This window comes from Macaca thibetana, chromosome 5 (genome assembly GCF_024542745.1).
Source record: "Macaca thibetana thibetana isolate TM-01 chromosome 5, ASM2454274v1, whole genome shotgun sequence".
Taxonomy (NCBI): domain Eukaryota; kingdom Metazoa; phylum Chordata; class Mammalia; order Primates; family Cercopithecidae; genus Macaca; species Macaca thibetana.
The window spans coordinates 135481646-135504497 of NC_065582.1; the positions used below are offsets into that span (position 1 = coordinate 135481646).

Genomic DNA, 22852 nt, shown 5'->3' on the forward strand with positions numbered 1-22852 from the left:
CCTACTTCTTTGTTCTGGTCACTGTGACTGCACATAAAAGACCAAATCTCCCAAATAAAAGTCAGGGTTGGTAAACAGTGGTACGTGTGGCTATAACAGCTAAATACTTCTATTTGCTTATTTAAATTATCCTAAAACATAAAAAAACAGAATTGGTTTCCTAAATTACAGTTTTTGGCAGTGACTAAAGGTCACAATAAAGAACAATAAGCCCCAACTTTCCACAGCAGCTTTTATTTTTCCCTTAAAAAAGAGTCCATTTTCTTATAGAGACATTCATTTACGAAAGACCCACATCAGGCTTTTTCTAAAGTGCCAAAACTTGTACAATCCTCATAACTTCAGGTGAGAATTACAATGGGCAGAAGAATGTATCAAGTAAAATACTCAAGGCCATCTCAAATCCTGAAGAGTCCCTGGTTTCTGTGACACGGGGGAATTTTGCTAGCAAATAATTGAATTAAAATCCAGGTAAATATGTTCTAAATCTTCAGGTTCTTAATTCTTTAACATATTGTATCAGATTTTATATTCAAATCTAATTATATTTTGAAAAAAAGTTTTAATAATTCCTAGAAAAATTTCATTCATTAATTTTCTATTTTATTCTCTGTACTCTTCTTTGTTTTGTCTGTCTTCTTTTCTTTCCACAAATTCCCGAGGACAATCCCTAAAAAAACTATTAGTCCCAGTGTTCGGTTGGAGATAAATTTATTCCAACAATCCTCAGGTCTGTGGATGTCTACAGTGTAAATCTGCAAGAGAGGAATACAAAGTTGTATTAATACCTAGTCTGGACTTTGGGTCATCACAAATAAACATGTTAACACAGAGGAGGAAACAACAAATACAAAAAATACAAATACAAAAGATAAAAAATTAGCTGGGCATGGTGGCACATGCCTGTAGTCCCAGCTACTCAAGAGGCTGAGGTGGGAGGATTGCTTGAGGCCAAGAGGTCAAGGCTGCAATAAGCCGTGATCACCCTAATGCACCCTCCTAGCCTGGGTGAGAGAGTGAGACTCTATCTCAAAAACAAGAAAAAGAAAAAGAAAAATTTACCATATTTTTCAGTTGGAATCATCCAAGCTGTTTCCTAAGAACTTTCAGTTAAGGGCTGCATGAATGCTTGTGAGGCAACCCATACTAATTTTAGTTCTAACTATTTAGAAAGTTCTTCCTTATACTAACGGATCTAAAATCCGTCTCCCTGCAACTCCTACCCTCCAGTTGTGGTTTTAGTGTCTGGAGCAGTTTCTCAATGGAGAACAAGTACCATTTGGGCAGGACAACTCTCCATGATGCAGGGTAATCTGGTGCAGCACAAGATACTGACTGTATCTGGCCATCATCCATAGAGTCACCCCTCCTAGTTTATTATGATAACCAAAAATGCCCTCCCACATTTCTAAATCTCTCCTGTTGAGGGACCTACATTTAGAGAAGGGGAGCTACAGACCTAAATCTGTTGCTAGTAATCTAGAACAAGCATACTCCTTTTTCCCCATGCTAGCCCTGCAAATAACACGAAGGAAGTCTCATGTATGTTCCTATCTTCCTTAGGCATGGGGGACTATTCTTTATTATGTGGTCTGCAGACTTACAATCATCATGATTTCCTTTATCTTTAAATACTAGAAGATAGCTATGACCGTCTCTAAACACTGTATCGAAAACTGGACAGAGAGGCCAGGCGTGGTGGCTCATGCCTGTAATCCCAGAACTTTGGGAGGCTGAGGTGGGTGGATCACTTAAGGCCAAGAGTTCGAGACCAGTCTGGCCACCATGGCTAAACCCCATCTCTACTTAAAAAAATACAAAAATTGGCTGGGCACGATGGCGTGTGCCTGTGGTCCCAGCTACTAAGGAGGCTGAGGAACAAGAATTGCTTGAAATCAGGAGGCGGTGGAGGCTGTACTGAGCCAAGATCGTACCACTTCACTCCAGCCTGGGTGACAGAGGGAAGACTCTGTTTCAAAACAAAAAACAACAACGACAACAAAAAACTGGACAGAGGACCATAAATGCAATTTAAAATATAAAGTGGGCTCCAAGTATTTCTTTTTTCTTCCTTTGAGACGTTTCCTTCTGTCGCCCAGGCTGGAGTGCAGTGGCACCATCTTAGCTCACTGTTACCTCTGCCTCCCGGGTTCAAGTGATTCTCCTGCCTCAGCCTATCGAGTGGCTGGAATTACAGGTGCACAACACCATGCCCAGCTAAGTTTTGTATTATTAGTAGAGACAGGGTTTATCCATGTTGGCCAGGCTGATTTTGAACTGCTGACCTCAAGTGATCTGCCCACCTCGGCCTCCCAAAGTGTTGGGATTATAGGCGTGAGCCACTGTGCCTGGCTGAGTATTTCTTATAATATTTGTGATTGTCTTAATAATTTTTGCCTTCCTGTACTATTTAATATTCAGGTGTTTAAATATTAACCTATACCCATTATCCAGACCAGACAATCAAATGACAATGTCAGTCCTCATGGAACTGAGCTATGACCAAAAAGGGATGCTGAGAAATTCTGAAGGGAAAAATGGCGACATCCTGGAAAGTCACCAATTCACATTTTAGTTTTCACAGTGAGGAAAACAGTGGAGGGGACACAGCATATGGTTTATAGACATCAGATTCTGATTTCCTTCATACCATATTATGTAAGTCTTGCCTACACTGCTAGTAACTGGCAATAATCTGTATAAAATCAGTCATCTAAATATAGCTTCATGAATACCTTTTTTTTTTTTTTTTTTTTTTTTTTTTTTTTGAGATGTTCTGTCGCCCAGGCTGGAGTACAGTGGCATGATCTCGGCTCACTGGAACCTCTGCCTCCTGGGTTCAAGCCATTCTCCTGCCTCAGCCTCCTGAGTAGCTGGGGTTGCAGGTGCCCGCCACCATGCCCAGCTAACTTTTTTATTTTTAGTAGAGATGGGGTTTTGCCATGTTCATGTTGGCCAGGCTGGTCAAACTCCTGACCTCAGGTGATCTACCATGAATACCTTTTTGATTCTGTTTAATGAAAATAACTAACATTGATATAAAAATATAGTCAATTTATTAGCAAGCGATTTAATCAAAATTAGATTTAGTTCATTCATTTTACAAGTCAACAATGTAGATTCTCAACATAAGTTTGTGACAGGTAGGGGATGTGGTGTGGGTGAATATCCTGAAATGACAGCTTCCTGCTCTCTACTGGCAGAACTTTGACATGGTCTGCATTTCCTGTCTTATCTGGCCTTGGTCTTTATGCCAGCAGAAACCAAATTTATGAATAATTAGTCTACTAATCATCACTAGAAACCCAGTTTTTTTTTAAAGCTTTATCTGTCAGTTTGCTTTTAGAGTAATTCAACTCAAACCACAAGCTTCAGATATTACTGAAATTTTTCCAACCATGAATTCAGAAGTAATTCCAGGAAAATCAGAGAGGAAAATTTGGATTTAGGCCTGTATTATTTTTTTTTAAATAATATAGCTTGGTTGGGGTTGGTAGCTCACACTGGTAATCCCAGCACTTTTGGGAGATCAGGCAGGAAGACTGCTTGAAGCCAGGAGTTTAAGATCAGCCTGGGCAAAATCTTAAGACCCCATTTCTACAAAAAATAAAAAAAATTAGCCAGGCATGGTGGTGCATGACTGTAGTCCCAGCTACCCAGGATGCTGAGGTGGGAGGATCACTTCAGCCCAGGAGTTAGAGGTTGCAGTGAGCTGTGATTGCACCATTGCGCTCCAGCCTGGACAACCCTGTTTCAAAAAAAGTTTAGAAATAAAATAAAATACTATAGCTAGCTTTCTTATAAGTTGAGGCCAGAGGGCAGGGGGCTCTGTTAAAGGTAGTATAAGCCAAGTAGTTGTTTAAGAAGTTCCTTGCCAGGTAAACAGAGGGCATACTGTTTAAGTAATTTTTATAATTTATACTAAGGAAGTATGAGGGACAAATAAGAAAAAGGTCAAACCTGGTGAGTCAGATGGGCTCCTACAGCACCCAGGGCAGCGTAGTAGGGAGCAGTCTGACCACTGTTCACACCCACTAGGCTCAGCGCCCCCAGCATTGCAACACTGAAGCCGCTGAGCCACAGCTTGGTGTTTTCTCCAAACCGCAGAGCCGTGGACTTAAGACCAATCAAAACATCATCTCTTTTGTCCTAATATCAGAAAGAAAAATAAACTGTTTTTTGAGATTTAGTTCATACACCATAAAATTCACATTCTGAAGTATCAGATTTAGAGTTTTTTAGTATATTCACAAGGTTGTGCAACCAATTACCACTAACTACTTTCAGAAGAAATTGTCTTTTAAAGAACATGCAGATACACCATAAGCGGTGAAAGATGACAGTAACTCAGAAACAGGCTGATCAGTAATGAATATGCAGGTCAATCAAAGTTAAATACCACTGCTAAAATCACCATCCAGCTTCATTTCTATATATCATTGTATTTGTTATAATCCTATAATGACTCTTAACTATATTTTTACAGTGTTAGGATTACAATTCAGCTCTAATTCTTCCCATAGCTCCTCTCTACCTCCGAGTTCTCAAATCTCAATAATCTCCCATACATTTTAGTTTCAATCTTGCAAAAGTCACAGATGCAGAAAAATGCTCACTTACCACCTAACCACATCCACTTCTAGCCCAATCGATCCCTTGCCTTTTCTATCAAATCCTGTTTAGGTAGAGCTAGGTCTTGATGATATAACCACATGTAGCTGCCTGGTTTCTCCCAGTAAGTTTACTTGTAAGCATCTTCATATACTGTTGTAAATAATGATGGTCACGTGAGATCAGTGGCTGCATGCTGAACTCTCTGCACTGACCTACAGGCAGACAGCAACCTGACAGGCTTCCCTTTGGGGCCCAAATCCAAATAACAATGACTGTGGATGTTTCTGTTTTTCCTTTCATACTACAATCGCCTTCAGGGTGCAAACTGTCTGTAATTATATGAACCACAAAAGTGCCAATGAGTATGTGGTGTTTTCCTGAAGTTGTTAATCTAATTGGAGTACCGGTATCCTAAGCACTGGTTCCAGACCTTACTGCAAAAAGTACAGGCATCTCTTCTAACCGTAAGTCAAGTTTCACTTTGGAAGTAAGGCTGATTACAGATCTGCCTTTTCAAGATACTACAAATGTAGCGGGGCATAGGGGGTTTAGTGGAAGAAAACAGGATGAAATCCAGACATATTCTTCAAGTAAATGGTTGAGAATACATAATCATATTTCAGAAAAATACTGAGAAAAACTTTTTTGAAAACTTCATAAATGCATTCTCAGAACATGTACTATCAAATCATCACACTGTATACCTTGGATGTGCATAATTTTATTTGTCAATTACTCCTCATATAAAGCTGGGGGAAAGTTTATAAATGTAAAAGAAAAAAATGAGTTTTTAGAATTGAATTTATCAAAAAGGCAAAATCAAAAGCTATAAAAACGCATACAATCCTTTACGTCAATAATACCACTTCTAAAACTTTAACTGAAAAACTCCTATTCAAGAAGTATTAATGATTAGAACAATATTACTTATAATTGTGAAAACTCAAACAACTTAAGTAGTCAAAATAGAGAAACTGTTAAATTTGTTTCAATTATGGCACATCAAATTTATGGCATGTTAAATTGGGGCATAGACTATCTCATAGTCCACAGTCTTAAAGCGACAATGACAAAGAATTGGTAAAAATATAGGAAAATGTTCACTAACTACACCAAGTATAAAACTTGCATAATTCAACGATTAGAGGGACAGGAGAATGTAGTGGTTAAAAGCAATGTCTGAACACTGGGCTTGAATCATAGTTCTGCCACCCACTCACTGTCTGACATGACAAATACTTCTTCACATGTTTCCTCTTCTGTTAAGTGAGGTTAATGTTTCAGTACTTTCCTCGAAGGCTGTTGGGGGATTAAGTTTGTAAAGTACTTAAAACAGTGCCTGGCATATAGTACATACTACTTAATTGCTTGTAAATAAAATAAATGAGTTGAATTTTGGTAAACACATATAAACATAAAAAAATATTTTGTTGGAGCCATGGAACTGCGAATGACCTTCTTTTTAGAAAAAAAATTCTTCCTCCTTAATTTGGTTCTTAAAAAACAACAACAAATTTAAGAAAAAAGGTTTTCTCCTTAATTTGGTTCTTTAAAAACAGCAACAACTAAACCCAAGTTAAGAAAAAGATAATTTCTTTACCTGATGGGCATAAATAGTATCATATATTAGTGTCCACATAACTCCAGAAAAATAAAGAGGCAGGCAAACAGATGGATCACAGGAACCCTTGATAGCAGACCATCCAAGTAATGCTCCCCAATTAAATGTCAAGCCTACAATTAGCAAAACACAAAAAGGGGGAAAGTCTATACGTACTTTAGAATCCTAAAGGGAAGGAGTGGCATCGGAGCGCGTTCAGTGCTCCTGGGTATCAGACTCAGTGTGTGCTGCTTTCTGTGGGTTCCTTCCTTAAACCCTTTCAACCCTCGGTGGTAATTATTAGCTCCATTTTACAAAAAAGAAAACAGGCTCAGAGAGGTGAATAACTAAAGTAACAGAGCTAATAAAAAGAATAATATCCCCTAATTAAGTAAATAGTAGGTTTAAAGAGAAGATTTATCCCACCTAGTATGGTGCGTGGCACTATCAATAACAGTAGATGCTGGGATCTGACTCAAAAACCCATGTTCTTTCTGTTAGCACTCTGCCTCCCCTACCAGCTACAGAAACAAGAATATACATAGGAACACTGATTTATTCTACAAGGGCATCGTCTTTGAGGACTGTAAACAAACACCTACAGGCTGACAGCTCTCAAATCTCCACCTGCAAGCCTGATCATTCTCCTAAGCTCCAGACGGCATACTGAACTGTCTGCTGGACTTCTCTGCCTGCAAGTTGCTCATGTACCTTAAACTCAATGTGTCTCAGATACCTTTTCTCAGAAACCCCTTTTCTCCTCCTATATTACCTATTTCCACTCATGTCCCCTCCTTAACTGATTAAGTGCCTCTCCTTTGTGATCCCGTAGCGTTCCTGCCTGCCACGTTGTACTGCAATGACCTGTTGATCTGTCATCTCCATCTCCAGCTCCTTAAAGATGGTCAGTGTGTTTTAGTCATTTTTATTTTCCCAGTACCTGCTGCAATTCCTGGCACAAAGTAAATGTAGGGGTTCAATAAATGTTTGGAGTAAATATACCAGCTTCTTAATATTATCTTACAGATAGGAAATGCTTATACTGAGAATATAATTTCAAATTTAATAAACAGAACATTCAGTGAGAGGATCTTAGAAAAAGATAAATATTCTACCACAACTTCCCCGCAAATCAGGCTCACATCAGTTTCTTGAGTTGCTTTTAGTTCTTTCATTTACTGAAAAAAATGATTCAAAGAACTAGACTCATTCTAGGAATATTCTAGGAATAGAAAAGTCTGGGAATAGACGTTTTTGCAACAGATTCTGATACTGGCTTACCTAACTATCTTCCTTTTTTTTTCACCAACAAGTATGTATTCAGTACCTACACTGTGCCAAGTGCTATGCTAAATGCTGGGCCACAGTTTATTAACTGGAGACCACAGGAGGCTCTCAACATATTCTTGGTTGAATTAATGCTGTTGAAATGAGTAAGTGCCGGATTAGAATCCTACGGTAGCCCAGAAGAGACTGTCTAACTTCTTCCTGAGAGGCTTCATAGAACAGGAGCTGTCTAGGCTATCACATACACTTTAACCCTTGTTTTCCTGCCACAGAGGGCTTCCTACCCCATTCCCCAAATTCTTCAGGGCATCTAGATTAAACATTTTTTCATGACATACCGAGATTTTTAAAACAAAGCAATGATGGCCAGGCGCGATGGTACACACCTGTAATCCCAGCACTTTGGGAAGCCAAGGCAGGCAGATCGCTTGAGTTTAGGCGTTTGAGACCAGCCTGGACAACATGGCAAAACCCTGTCTCAACAAAAAAAATACAAAAACTAGCCAGGCAGGGTTGTGAATGCCTGTAATCCTAGCTACTCAGGAGGCTGAGGTGGGAGGATCACTTGAGCTTGGGAGGTCAAGGTTGCAGTAGGCTGAGATTGTGCCACTGCATTCCAGCCTGGGCAACAGATCAAGACCCTGTCTCAGAGAAGAAGAGGGGAGAGGAGAGGGTAGGGGAGGGGAGGAGAGGGGGAGAGAGGAGAGGAAAAAATAATGATGATGATGATGATGATAACCCTAATAAACATGCAATATTTCTTAGCTAATAAAAATAGCCAACTGCTCTCCTTTAAAATGTGAAAATCTACTATTGGTTAGGAAAATCACATGACTGATTTGTCATTTCATCTTTACCTATCTACCTACCTATCTCTCCATAAAAATGTTGTTTGCAGGTATCAAAGGAAATACTTAGAGTTATTTTAAGCTCACCCAAGGCTAGTTGAGGCCAGTATGTAATTCTTTTCATTAGTGGGTAGGTGATGACGAGAAGTAAGGATCCTGCTCCCAGAGCTATACTGAAAAGAGGAAACACAATTAAAGTGATTATTACCACTACCTCTTAGAAACCACAAAATACTTTAAGACAACGACATAAGTAATACTAATTGGAAAATATATTTTATCTTAAATTATATTTTATGTAAGTTATCTTCCTAGACTTTGACTTTCCCTATTATAAAGGATGAGTAGAAAACTACTTTAAATGTTATAAAACAACCAAACAAAATAATAGCTAACACATACAGTACTTTCATGTATTAGGGACTATTCTAAGTGAATCACATTTGTTAATTCATTATAATCTTCACAATGACTCCAAAAGGCAGGTATTATAATATGAATGTTTATTCTCTTCCTTTTTGGCAGATGGGAAAACTGAAGCACAAAGAAACTAAGTAGTTTGCTAATTGTTATATAGCTAGTCATAGCAGAGCCCAGATTCAAACCTAAGGTAGTCTGGCTCCAGAGTCCAACCTATCCACCACCAAATGTTAACTACCAAATGTTACTGCCTCTCTGAACTGTTTGCAAACATTAAGGCATCTAATAAACTGAGACGTCCTAACTAATAATTAGAGTCAAGATATCCCTCCTTATATGCATGATGCGGTGTTACTTTTCTAGAAAAAAGGAAACACCTGTGAAAACGTGATAAAATAAGATGTTCTTAGGACCTCAAAGTTTATCTAACACTACCCCTTCCAGAAATAACCTTCCAAAGGTATTTTCATGTAATTGATGCTATCAGGGCAAGGCATGCAAAACTAAGTCTAGTCTCTATATAAAGTAACTCTTTTTGTCTTTCTTCTCTGGCATTGAAGTACTTTGTAAATAGCAATCTGATACACAAAAGTTTCGTTTTGTCTCATTTAAGAGATATAGGAATGAGTCCTCCCACTTCTTTCTTCAGTCATTGATTAGTACCACCACCCTGGGAAAGACATAGTTCTTCTTTGCAAAATGAGTACAATCACTTCTGCTTTAAGTCTACTTTAGAGGTACTGTCAGCATAAATAAAATTATACACTATGTGTGGCTGTATACACACACATCCACGCATGCACTTAGAAAACCTATGAAATTGCTTTGTGTCACTTAGGGAAAGTAGTACAAATACTGAAGGTGGTTCAAAACAAATTAAATGTTCATTTCTTTTCTTTTTTTTTTTTTTTTTTTTTTGAGACGGAGTCTCGCTGTGTCGCCCAGGCTGGAGTGCAGTGGCCGGATCTCAGCTCACTGCAAGCTCTGCCTCCCGGGTTTTTACGCCATTCTCCTGCCTCAGCCTCCCGAGTAGCCGGGACTACAGGCGCCCGCCACCTCGCCCGGCTAGTTTTTTGTATTTTTTAGTAGAGACGGGGTTTCACCGTGTTAGCCAGGATGGTCTCGATCTCCTGACCTCGTGATCCGCCCGTCTCGGCCTCCCAAAGTGCTGGGATTACAGGCTTGAGCCACCGCGCCCGGCCAAATGTTCATTTCTTAACTCCTTTGGCTGAAAGCATTCTTGAAGCAGATTTAAAAATGTGTGGTGAGTTACTTACACTTGCTAACTTACAGTTGCTTGATAAGTAGCAAATGAACAACTTTGTGATAAAGATATTTCATTTTATTCCTACTTTCTCCATTTCAAAGGAGAGGTTTTATACATGATGTGGGAAACATGTTTAATATACCTGTAGTAATTCAGACACAGAAGAACACCCAGTGCCAAGGTTAGCTGTCCCCCAAGAAAAACAAAGGACTGAAAAGTTGAAATGTCTCCGGCGGCTATTGGACGACTGGCTGTTCTTGTAACCTTGAAACATAAAAACAGATACCTGAACTTCATGTAATGACTCAATCATTTACTTAAACATTTAGTGAAGAGACTGGCCCATGGTGGGCACAAATATGAATGAAGAGAGAAATCAACATTTTAAGTACTGGCAGGAATCAAAACTTCCTATTTAAAACAGCTTTGAAAAGAACTAAAAATTCCCACCACTAATTCTCTTTTCTCCCATCCCCATCTCTAAACAAACAAAGGAAATTCCTGGCTGGGTGCAGTGTGGCTCAAGCCTGTAATCCCAGCACTTTGGGAGGCTGAGGTGGGAGGACAGTTTGAGGCCATGAGTGCAAGACCAGCCTAGGCAACATAGGGAGGTGCTGTCTCTACGAAATAAAATAAAATAAAATAAATTAAATTAGCCAGGTATGGTGATGTATGCCTATAGCCCCAGCTATTGGGGAGGCTGAGGCAGGAGGATTGCTTGAGCCTAGGAGGTTGAAACTGCAGTGAGTCATGATCGCACCAAGCTCTCCAGCATGGGTGACACAGCAAGACCCTGTGTCAAATAAATAAATAAATAAATAAATAAATAAATAAAAGACAAAGCAACTTCCTTATCAGCTATTTAGCTATAACATGTTCAATTTCCACAGAGAAAGCCTAAAATATTTACGAACTGGCACAATCTCAGCTCACTGCAACCTCTGCCTCCCAGGTTCAAGCGATTCTCCTGTCTCAGCCTCCCAAGTAGCTGGGATTACAGGCTACCACCACCATGCCCGGCTAATTTTTTGTATTTTTAGTAAAGACAAGGTTTCATCATATTGGCCAAGCTGGTTTCGAACTCCTGATCTCAAGTGATCCGCCTGCCTCGGCCTCCCAAAGTGGTAGGATTGTAAGCATGAGCCATGGCGTCCAGCCCTTTTAATCTTCTTAACAGGGTCCTTAACAGATAAAAACTTGTTGATGAAGTGCAAATTCAATTTTTCCTCTTATGGTTGTGCTTTTCGTATTTCTCACAGCTTTCAAGATTTTAAAATTTTCTTTAGTTTTCAGAAGTTTGATTATAATGTATTGAGGTGAGGATTCTGTGTGTTTATCGTGTCTGGAGGTTGCTCACCTTCTTAAATATGTAGGCTTAAGTCTTTTGCTAAATTTGGGGCTTTTACAGCCAATATTTCTTCAATCATTTTTCAGCCCCAACCCCTTTCTCCTACTTTTCCAAGACTCATGAAACGAATATTAGATCATTTGTTATAGTCCAAAGGTCTTCAATTTTTCAGTCTATTTTCTGTTTTCCAGATGGTGTCATTTCTATTATTCTATCTCCAGTTCACTGATTCCTTCCTCTGTCCCCTCCATTCTGCTGTCGGGCCCATCCACTGAATTATTATTACAATTATTATTATCTTTCAGTTATAAAATTTCCATTTGGTTCTCCTTTATATTTTCTATTTCTTTGCTGAGAGGTGGTATTTTTCATTTGTTTCAAGCATGTTTGTAATTGCTCACTGAAGCATATTTATGACTGCTGCTTTAAAAATCTTTCTAAGAAATCCTGACATCTTTGCCATCTCAGTGTTGTTCATCTGCTGATTGTCTTTTTTTCACTCAAGTTGAGATTTTCCTAGTTCTTGGTATGACAAATGATTCTTAACTGAAATCTGGACATTTAAGTATTATGTCATGAGACTATGAATCTTATTTAAACCTTTCATTTCAGTTGACTTTTTTTGACACTGCTCTGGCAAAAGAAGGGGGTGGGAGATGCTGCCTAATTGCTTCCAGCTGGGGTTACAAGTTCAAGTTCCCAATCTGGTTTCCACAGGTCCCTGCCCAGTAGGCTTTTTATTTTTATTTTTTTCCTGTCTGTGCCCAATGACATTTCCAGATTTCTGGCTTCTTCAGTTCCAAGTCTGGGATATATGAAGAAAAACAAAATCTAGGAAATTCTTTGGGTACTGAGGTCCCTGGCCAGTCTGCCACCTTTTCTCCACAGTCCTCTTATGTTTTTTTTATGTATAATGTCCAGGGGTTTTAGTCATACTTAGTGGAAAGAATAGGAAAAATACATCTATTCCATCTAGTCCATCTTCCTGGAAGCAGAAGTCAGAATCTGTGTAATTAGTTTTAACTCTAGTCAAAAGTGTGGGATGTAAACGTTTAGGGGAGAGTCTGTCTACTAAATAAGATAAAGCAATTTAGAATTTTGCAGTTTGGCTTCAAATACTTAATCTCAGATGTTCACTTATGTAAACAGACCCAGGCTTCATAAACTGTTAGTAATTTATGGCACTATTTTTCATTTTCTGGAAGGCTTATACTAAGCTAGAAATTTTTTTAAGTGATGAACTACTATTAACATGTTCGAGAGTTATCTTGAAGTGATATATGCCAGAAGCCTCATTCATAGAGTGTACAGAATAAAAACTGACCGGGATGTGTGGACCTCCAAATCAAGAAAGTGTGTATCTCATGTTTGTTGGTTTCTTGTATGTCTTCTTTTGAAAAATGTCTGTTCATGTGCATTGCCTACTTTTTAATGGGGTTATTTTTTTCTTGTTGTTTGAGCTCCTTGTAGATTCTAGACATTAGCCCTTTGCTGGATGCATTGTTTGTAAATATTTTCTCCCCTTCTGTAGGTGGTCTGTTTACTCTGCTGATTATTTCTTTTGCTATGCAGAAGCTTTTTAATTTAATTAAGTCTATTTGTCTATTTTTGTTTCTGTTGTGTTTCCTTTTGGGGACTTAATCAGATATCACTAATCATCAGAGAAATACAAATTAAAACCACAATGAGATACCATCTTCTATGCCAGTCAGAATGGCTATTATTAGAAAGTCAAAAAACAGACATTGGTGAGGATGTGGAGAAAGGGGAACACTTATAAATGGTTGGTGGGGCTGTAAATTAGTACAATCTCTATGGAAAAAAGCATGAAGATTTCTCAAGAACTAAAAACAGAACAACTAATTCAACAATCCCACTAGTGGGTATCGACCCAAAGAAAAAGAAATCATTTTGCCAAAAAGACACCTGCACTCGTACATTTATGACAGCATTATTCACAATAGCAAAGTCGTGGAATCAACCGAAGTGTCCATCAATGGATGACTAGATTAAAAAATGTGGTATATATACACCGTGGAATACAAGGCCATAAAAAAGAATAAAATCATGTCATTTGTAAAAGCGACATGGATAGAACTGGAGGCTATTATTATTAGTGAAATGACTCAGAAACAAAGTCAAAACCACATGTTCTTACTTATAAGTGGGAGTTAAACAACGGGTAGACAGAAACATACAGAGTGGAATAATAGACACTGGAGACTCCAAAAGGTGGGAGGGTGGGAGGGAAGCGGAGGATGAAATACTACCCATTAGGTCATACTACATATGGGTACACTAAAAGCCCAGACTTCACCACTACACACTATATCCATGTAACCCAACTGTAACTGTACCCCTAAATCCATCAAAACAAAGACATTTTTAAAGAAAAAGAAAAAAGGACAGTGTGCATCTCCTGGCAAATTAAGGCATCCCAATTGTGTCAGAGAAATGCTTTACCATACAGCTCCTGCCACTCTTCTACTACACCCCATATCCTCCAGCCACACGCAGACCATGTAGTTGCTGTTATCAAACAAATACTCATCTCACAGCCATGCCTCTGGACCTGCTGTTCCCTCTGTCTAGAGAAACCTTCACCCTCTAGCCCACTCTTTTTTGCCATCCTATTCTTTTAGAGTTCAAAGGTCACCCCTGCCTAGAAAGTTATCTCTAATCCTCTCCCTTAGGTTGAGGTAAGTGGTCTTCAGCGAGTTCCCTGGTGAATACTATTCTCAAAAGACTTTTGCTGTATTATAATTACTAAACCCTGAATGTCAGGAATGTTGTATTTCATCAGTGCAATCCTAGAACCTGCCACTGGGTCTTCCACATAGCAAGTACCCAATAAATGCTTTTGAATTAAAAAATATATTAATGGCCAGGCGCGGTGGCTCATACCTGAAATCTCAGCACTTTGGGAGGCCGAGGCAGATGGATCACTTGAGGTCGGGAGTTCGAGACCAGCCTGACCAACATGGAGAAACACCATCTCTACTAAAAATACAAAAATTAGCCGGGCATGGTGGTGCATGCCTGAAATCCCAGCGAGTCAGGAGGCTGAGGCAGGAGAATCGCTTAAACCTGGGAGGCGGAGGTTGTGGTGAGCCGAGATCACACCACTGCACTCCAGGCCTGGGCAACAAGAGTGAAACTCCGTCTCAAATACACACACACACACACGTAACACTATTCTATTAACGAAAAATTATTATAGGTATGCCTTGCTTAAGGAAAAATCAGACTACATAAAAGGCAAACTAGGAGTGATTATTAACTTTATATAAGTTTATGTAAGATTATTCACTTTTTATAATTCAATGTGGGTTTCTTTTAAAATCAAATTTCAATTGATTATTTACTCAAGCATTTAATGATCTTGTACTAATTATGGCATACTTGCTAAGATAAAAAGGCAAATAAGATGGCCCCTTTCCTTGAGAAAATAACTATTGAAGAACAAGGAAATAATTATACACATGCATTAGAATAGGTACAAAAAAAATCCAGAGAAAAATAATGCACCAAACTCTTAACAGAAGTTTTCTCTAGGGGATAAGAGGAGGAGATAAGGACAACTTGCACTTTTCCTTGGTTGCAATTCTATATTGTCTACATTTTTCAGAACAAGCATGTATTATTTTTCTAAGGAGAAAAAATGGGTAAAGTTATGTTTTTAAAAGAAACAATTATAGGAAACGCTAACAAGGGCTGCCTTGATTCACTTGATTTATGTAAGAATAGTTAGGGCTCTAAAATACATCTCAAAGGAAGGGATGACAGATCTTTGGACACTTGAAGGTTCAGGATGGATTTTTCACTTTCACTCCTAACCTTTAACTCCCTCATCCTCAGTCTTCCAAATTCTCAATTCACTTTATAATAATAAAGTACACACCTTGCCCCTGGGGCTACTCTTGTGTTGAGAAAGGAAGTATTGTACTCTGCACTTTGCAATACCAGCTATTCAACTGATCCTGGCACTTTCTATGCTGGATTTCTGTAGTCACTGAATGATCTTGTTGCTTTATATGGCATTCAAAAGCGATACCACTATGTTATTCTGCAGAATTGAGAAGAGCCTCTCTATTCCTTTTCAGGATGAAATTACCTTTTTATCATAGTCCTGGTCCCACATATCATTAATAGTACAGCCTGCTCCACGCATCAGAATAGCTCCAGTGCCAAAGAGGGAGAGCATGTACCAATCTGGAAAACAACCTGGTTCAGCTGCCAAACCAATGCTCCAGGTACATGGTAAATACAGCAGCCAGGTTCCTAAGCAAAAATAAAAAGACAAAAAAGGTATACATTTAAGTCAGTTAACTGTCTTCATTTGTTTAAACACCACATACCAAAGAAATACAGACACTATAAGTAAAAAAAAAAAAAAAAAAAAAAAAAAAAGACAAAACTGAGAGAATAAATTTGCAACTCAAATCACAAAGGACTCCTTACTATGCAGAATGCAGAGAAGAAAGAGATCAACAGTTCAATTAAAAACTAGACAAAACACATAATAAAAATTCACATAAAAAATACAAATGGCTCTTATACGTACGAAAAGATACTCAACTTTGAGAACCACATGAAAACTACATTGAGATAAAAATGTTCACCTATCAATGGCAAAACCCAATGTCTGACAACGCACTCGAAGGAGTTGAACACTCTTATGTATTTCTAATGAGGTTACAAAATGGCCCTACCTTTGTGAAGGACAACTTAAAAATTGTTTATTGTGTGTTTATACATGTATATAAATATATATATGTACCTACATATAAAACATTCATACACGAATGTTAATATGCTCACAGACCATGTCAGGAAGAACACACCAGAAACAGATAATAATGGTTGCTTCTAAGGAGGGGAACTGTGTGGACAGGAGACAGGGGTAAGAGACTTGCCTTTCACTCTACACCCTAGCACCTTCTGAATATTGTATCATATACACACATTACCTACTCAAAAAAGTTAGCAAAAATTTCCTTTACTATTGTTAGTACAATACACTAAGATGGTCTAGTTTAATTTTTATCTTTTTTTTGAGACAGCATCTCACTCTGTCACCCAAGCCAGAGTGCAATGGCATAATTGTAGCTCACTGTGGCTTCAAACTCCTGGGCTCAAGTGATCCTCCTGCCTCTGCCTCCCAAGTAGCTAGAACTACAGGTGCAAGCCACCATGCCCAGGTAATTATGTTGCTCAGGCTAGTCCCAAACTCTTGGCCTCAAGTAATCTTCCCACCTTAGCCTCCCAAAGTGCTGGGATTATCAGTGTTAGATTTTTTGTTATTTTGAACTGAGTACTTTGCAGCTACAAGTACAAATGGGGTTAGTTCTTAGTACTTAACCAATAAACTAGATGAAATTAAGACAAAAACAAATAGATTATATAAAAGACTTCAAATATGAACTTTAATATTCTACTTCTAAAAGAAAGTCTTTCAACTGATGTTTGGATATGCTGCCTATTAGATACATTCTGAGCTTTCCTTCCCTATGGAGGGATACAAGAGAAAAGGGATCTGGGGCTAAAGAAAGTTCAGATCCTGAAGCAAAAATGGTGAAATGACCAAAGTCTCTGGAATCATGTTTAAGCTTCACTAGGTTTAAGCTGTATTCATTTACACATATTGATGAAGCATGTACTCTGTGCCAGAACTGTGCTAAGAACTGGGAATACAATGGTGGCTAAGACAGAGGTGGCTTCTGCCTTCATGCAGCTCATAAATCAAAAGGAAGAAATGCAGTTAAATAAGCAATAACAATAAAAGATCAATCCAACAACAGGACAAGAACAGGGTCCTTCAAAGGCATAAAACAAAGCGTCCAAGTTAGTTAGCTAGTTTTGGGAGGCGGTAGAGAGGAATCAGAGTGTCTTTTCCAAAGGGGATTTACATTTCCACAACAGAAAAAAAAGTTAAGGAGAAGCCTCAAGCTAACACCTTGAGAAGTGGCCAGTCCAGACCTAAATTCAGGTTGTCCTGGACAGACTCATACTTGGTACACCCCACAGTAACAATGGTTAACATTTACGGAGTGTTCATGAAGCGTCAGGCAGTGTTCTAAATGCTTTATATGTCTAAACGTATTTAATCTTCAATGACATCTTTATATTAAACTTAATTATTTATTTATATATTTATATTAGAGATAGGGTCTGGCTCTGGTGCTGAGGCTGGAGTGCAGTAACAAGATCATAGTTCACTACAGCTTCTGACTCCTAGGCTCAAGCAATACTTCCGCCTCAGCCTCCCAAGTAACAACCTTACATAGTAGGTATTGTTAATAACCCTATCTTACAGATGAGGAAACAGATAAACAGAGTGGTTTAAGTAAAACATAGTAGATGTAACTACTTTCTTTACCCTGGAGCTCTGAGTATAGTTCACAAGGGACAGAGGAATAGCTGATCCTATCCTCCTAGGCTAGAGAAGAAAGAATACCACTTCACAGCTATTATTTCCTGGTACAATTAGAACTAAAGGTTCCACTAAAAAGAAAAAAATTCTAGACAGAAAGATGTGTAACCACCTATAGTGTTTTCTATCAGGAACAAAACTTGCTTGGCCAAAAATCTGTATTAAAAGTACCATATTCACTTACTGATAGGAATCTGCAGAGCTCCCCTACAGATGACATGGGTTCCTACAGTGAAGGGGAAAATAAGACTTCTCAGTTCTATGTCTGCCACTTGTAAGTTGAGTGACACTAGACAGTAAAGTATCTTAAGGCTTAAGTCTTCATTTCATCTGTAAATGAGGGAAGAGAACAGCTACCTCAAAGAGTCGTTATGAGCTGACAATATTAATGATGATGTTATAACAATAATAACAGATACATGGCCCTTATTGTACCAGGTGGTTTCAAAGAACACTTTTGACTCTCACAACAAGCCTATGAGATAGGCACTATTTTTATTACAACCATTTTACAAGTACAGAAACTGATGCGGAGAGGGAGTAATTGTGCCCAGGACCACACAGGTAAAAAGTGGCCAAGGTGGTATTCCAACCCAGATGGTCTGGCTGCAGTCTGTGTCCTAAGTCCAACGCTGTCACTCTGTACACCCTAAATCTCTCCATACACTTCAGTTTCACCTGTTCTTTTGTCCCTACTGATTCTTCACAACATTTTTTTGTCTTCCATATGACACTTTCATTCCCCACACTTTTCTGTGAAGAAAGATGCAGAGGTAGCAAAGACAAGAGACAAGTACATTGCAAAAAGAAATGTTTCTTGTAGAAAAAAAAAAACTATGGGAGATGAAATAAAATGAGCAAGTTCTGAGGCGTGATGAGCAGATCAAAGACAGATGATCTTTAAGACATCATCACCCATAAATGTGGTAAAACAAAAAATTACACTTCCAATTTGGTGGAAAGAGTGCCACCTGCTGAAACTTTCCGGAATAAGGTAGTTTGGCCCATTTGAAAGAAACCATTGCCTTCTCAAAAACAATGAAACCTGCTATTGATCAACGAAGGTAACAAGCTATAACTTCAATAAAGTAAAACAATGAACATACAATTACCCCACAAAATAAGAATTTAAATAAAGAATTATCAAACCTGGAATTCTACTCCTGTCAATTATTGTTCCTGGCATGTGTTAGGGGTTCAAATGAATTCTAACATTGTACTATGTAGTTTTCTGAAAAATCCTGTAATGATCACCTTATTTAGAACCAAACCATGCAGGCTAGTATCTTCCTAACATATACAATCTGTAAGTACAATATTCTCCAATCCCTACTTCTAAGATAATAATGGCTGTTTCTTCAGCACATATTATGACAGGCACTGTTCTAAGCACTTAACATATATTAATGAATTTTCATGACCTCACAAAGTCCACATTATCATTAATAGTATCTTCATTTTACAGATGATAAATGGATGCCCAGAGAGGTGAAGTAATTTAACCAAGGTCCCTAGATAAGCAGGGTGGAGGTTCACATCCAAGAGGTCTGGCGCCAGAGTTTTGTTCATAACCCCTTTGTTGCCTCCTGTTACACGGCGGAAGGTCCAGCCACTAAGATAGAAGCCAGAGGTTTAACTGGGGAAATGGGAATAATGGCAGATGTTCATCTATAAGCCTACACTGCCACTCCATGCCACAGACTCCAAGAACAGAATTATAGTCAGGCTTCAGATTGGAACTGGGCTTGGAAATGTATGCCTCTCAACATGAATCTCCCCAAAATGCATGGGGGTCATACACAGCCTCCCAATGATGTCAGGGCTGTCCCTATCATTCAATGGGCTTTTATGTTTTAATAGCTGACTGTTATAACTTAGTGCTCTAATCCCAAATAGGTCGTGCATAAATCTAGAATACCAAAAGCAAGGCCTAATTTGGGTCTTGTATGGGCAAAAGTGGAGTGAATGTACCTAGGCCTTTGAATACATCCCCATACACTGCAATGGCAAATGTCATCATCTAGATTGGCTGGAGTTCATCCTCCACTTCTCCCTCCACGTTATCCAGCTTCTTCAGACCCGTTCTTGTCTAGTCTCGTTTCCCATTTTCCACACCCACTTGGTGTTCCAGGTCAGGCTTATAATCGTAGTGTTCTAACACCCCATCCTTGGTTCTTCGCAAAAATACTTCTCGCACTAAGATCTCTTCTCTCCTTTGCAAAATCAACTTGTCCCTTGGAGTATAATTTCTTCTTGAAACTTTCCAGCAAGGGACCCACAGCAATTTCTCTTTTTCCCTGTAGCACTTGCTATCTGTACCACTCATATTTGATCCATATTTTCCTAGCTCACCAAATAGTCTTTTTCAACTAGACCAGAGTTCCTTGAAAGCAAGGAGTTTCCATAGCTCTTTCTATCTCTATGGCCGGACAATGTAGTAGGAACTTATTAATTCACTTAACACTACTTGAGTAGCCAATCAACCAATAAGAGCATAAGGTTAGTGGTGCTATTAAGAAAAACTGTGGATAAAGCGATAGAAAGTGAGGTTGGTAGGTGTTAATTAAAATAGGAAAGTCAGGGAAATCTTCCTGTCGGGGGCGATTGTGAGCTGACAGGCAGTCCGTAAGCGCTGTCTCTGCTGCGTTCAAATGAATTAAATCTTTGCCTTATGGGTGACACAGGCAAAAGAGCTCCGACTCAGTATCAAAACACAGAGTTCTTCTAGTCTGGCTCTGACGAGGAGCCTTAGTTTCCTCAGCGTCTTAACTGTCTTAATTATTGTCTTTGTGGGCCTTACAAGATTGCGGGGAGGATCAAACATTCTAATAAATAAATGAGGGCCACGAGAACAGAACCTTCCGCTTGAGTCACCATTTAAACAAGTATTTGTGGAAAGAGAATTATCTTGCCCGCTTCAGGTGCTCAGGATGCAGACAGACGTGAAACTGTCGAGTCCTTTAGGAGACTGTCCAGACTGCGTGTCCCGAAGCGACTCGCCCCTGGGCGCACGGCAGTCGGCAGCCAAGCCCAAGCTTTCATGCTCTCATTTCCATCACTTCCGGGCTGGCCGCCACGGACAGCTCCGCGGAGCGGAGTCGGAGGCTGCTACTTGCAAATTCCCGGGCTGCCCGCCCGCCCGCACTCACCAATGGGTTTGTCCAACCGCATGAGGCGCAAGTACGGCTGCAGGGGGCGGGGCGCGGAGTTCACCACCGCCGCCGCGGACAGGCTGAGCTGGCGCCCGCGCGGCCCGGGACAGGCGGAGGGCTGCAAGTCACCACCGTGGGGCGCGCCGGTCGCACGCGCCAGGGCGAAGGAGCGGCCCCGCCAGCCCGGCAGCGACGCCAGTGCCACAGACCACAGGCCCCGCGCGAACCCCGCGGCTCGCGAGCCCAGCATGGCGCTGGGGAGGCCGGGAGAGCTCGGATTGACGTCATTCCCCAGCGGGCATGCGCAGTGGCATCCGCAGGATGCAATCCAAGTCTGCCAGGCTGGGCGGCGGCGTGGACAGAAGCTTTCCTCATCCTTACTTGAGAAAAAGGGGTCATCGTGGTCGCTTACTGTAAAGGAGGAATACTTAATGTAAAAGGAATTCCTGTTGGCAAAAGGCAAAAAAATTACGACAAATGTAGTTGTAATTTTTTACAACTCGATCTCGATTGACTTTGTGATTCTGTTATCGGGCAACACTAAAACAGGGGTCTCTGAGGAAACAAACAAAAAATAGAATCGGGCAACACCTTATTCCATAAAATAGAATAAGTGTTCCAAAGAGTCGAGCGGAGGAAGTTGGCTTTATAGACAGAAAAAGGGCTGAAGAAAGCAGAAGCGAAGAACAAAAAGCGTATTGGTCACTTCAAATTACTTTCACTGCGAGGAGGGGACAGGGAAACAACAGTAGAGAAGTAACTGATTGGTTAACATCAGGTTACTCCAGGTTAAGGACTAAAACAGGAAACTTAATTGTCATGACGATTGCATTTTGAAACGGCCTGGTTGGAAAATTGGCTGTTGTCTCTCTTTCCTGACTTCTCAGAATGTCAGATACAACTTAGTTTTAGTTTGGTGACTTGGAACTTTAGCATGGGTGACTCTTGATTCTTAGTCTGATCTGTTGAGACCTAGTGCAGGAACTTAGTTCAAAACAATGGCCCCCTATAATTTAACACTATTATTAGCTTTCTCCATAAAATGAAAAGGATAGTGTTTATACATATGAAACAGTTGTACCAGGAAAAAAAAAAAAAAAAGCTTTGAAAAACGTACTGAATCCAAAAGAATTTGCATACACGTTTAGCCATTTTAAAACAAAAAGGGCACCAAGTGGCCACATACAAGACTGTTAATTAAAACCGCATTCAGGATTAAGGGATGCTCATTACACAAGTGAAAATTTTAAATTTGACAGCCCTTCAAAGGAGTTCGTGTAATCAGCAGACAACCAGCGTGTGTGACGCTAAGAACCTGGAGCTGAAAAGTCAGCACTCTTTTTTTTTGAGACAGAGTCTTGCTCTGTCATCCAGGCTGGAGACCAGTGGAGGGATCATGGCTCACTGCAGCCTCCACCTCTTGGGCTTAATCAATCCTCCCATCTCAGCATTCTAAATAGTTGGAAACTACAGACACGAGCTACCATGGCTGGCTAATTTTTTAATTTTTCGTAGAAGGCAACTGTGTTGCCCAGGCTGGTCTGGAACACCTGGGCTAAAGCGATCCTCCTGCCTCAGATGATCAGCCCTCTTTCATAAGCAACTCTGTATACCGCTGTGTGCCAGGCACTTTACATGTATCATCTCATTTAACCTCTCACTGAGTAACCCTAGGCAAGTCACTCGTCTGGATTTTAATGTTCCAGGAAGTTGACTTAGTCTTTAGGCTCCTTTCCATAAAACCTGTACAATGATTCTGTGACTTCTTGCACATCTTAAGTACAGCAAGTTGGATGCCTGGCCACTTTAGTGTAATGAGGCAGGGGGTACCTAGCCTTTCTCCTGCCTGCAAAGAATAAAGGCCAACAGGAAATTGAGTAACA

The 22852-nt window shown here is 39.7% G+C and overlaps 2 protein-coding genes across 4 annotated transcripts in view; one reads left to right on the top strand and one right to left on the bottom strand.

Moving 5' to 3' along the window:
* MRPS18C (mitochondrial ribosomal protein S18C) overlaps positions 1–22852 on the top strand; it is an 856900-nt gene that overhangs the window by 659558 nt on the left and 174490 nt on the right. The window lies entirely within an intron of this gene.
* COQ2 (coenzyme Q2, polyprenyltransferase) lies at positions 222–21383 on the bottom strand. Its single transcript, XM_050790159.1, is given in 8 exon segments — positions 222–755; positions 3961–4149; positions 6215–6348; positions 8437–8522; positions 10179–10300; positions 15499–15665; positions 20967–21239; positions 21242–21383. Coding segments are annotated over 8 exon segments (1263 nt in total). The 5' UTR covers positions 21369–21383; the 3' UTR covers positions 222–590.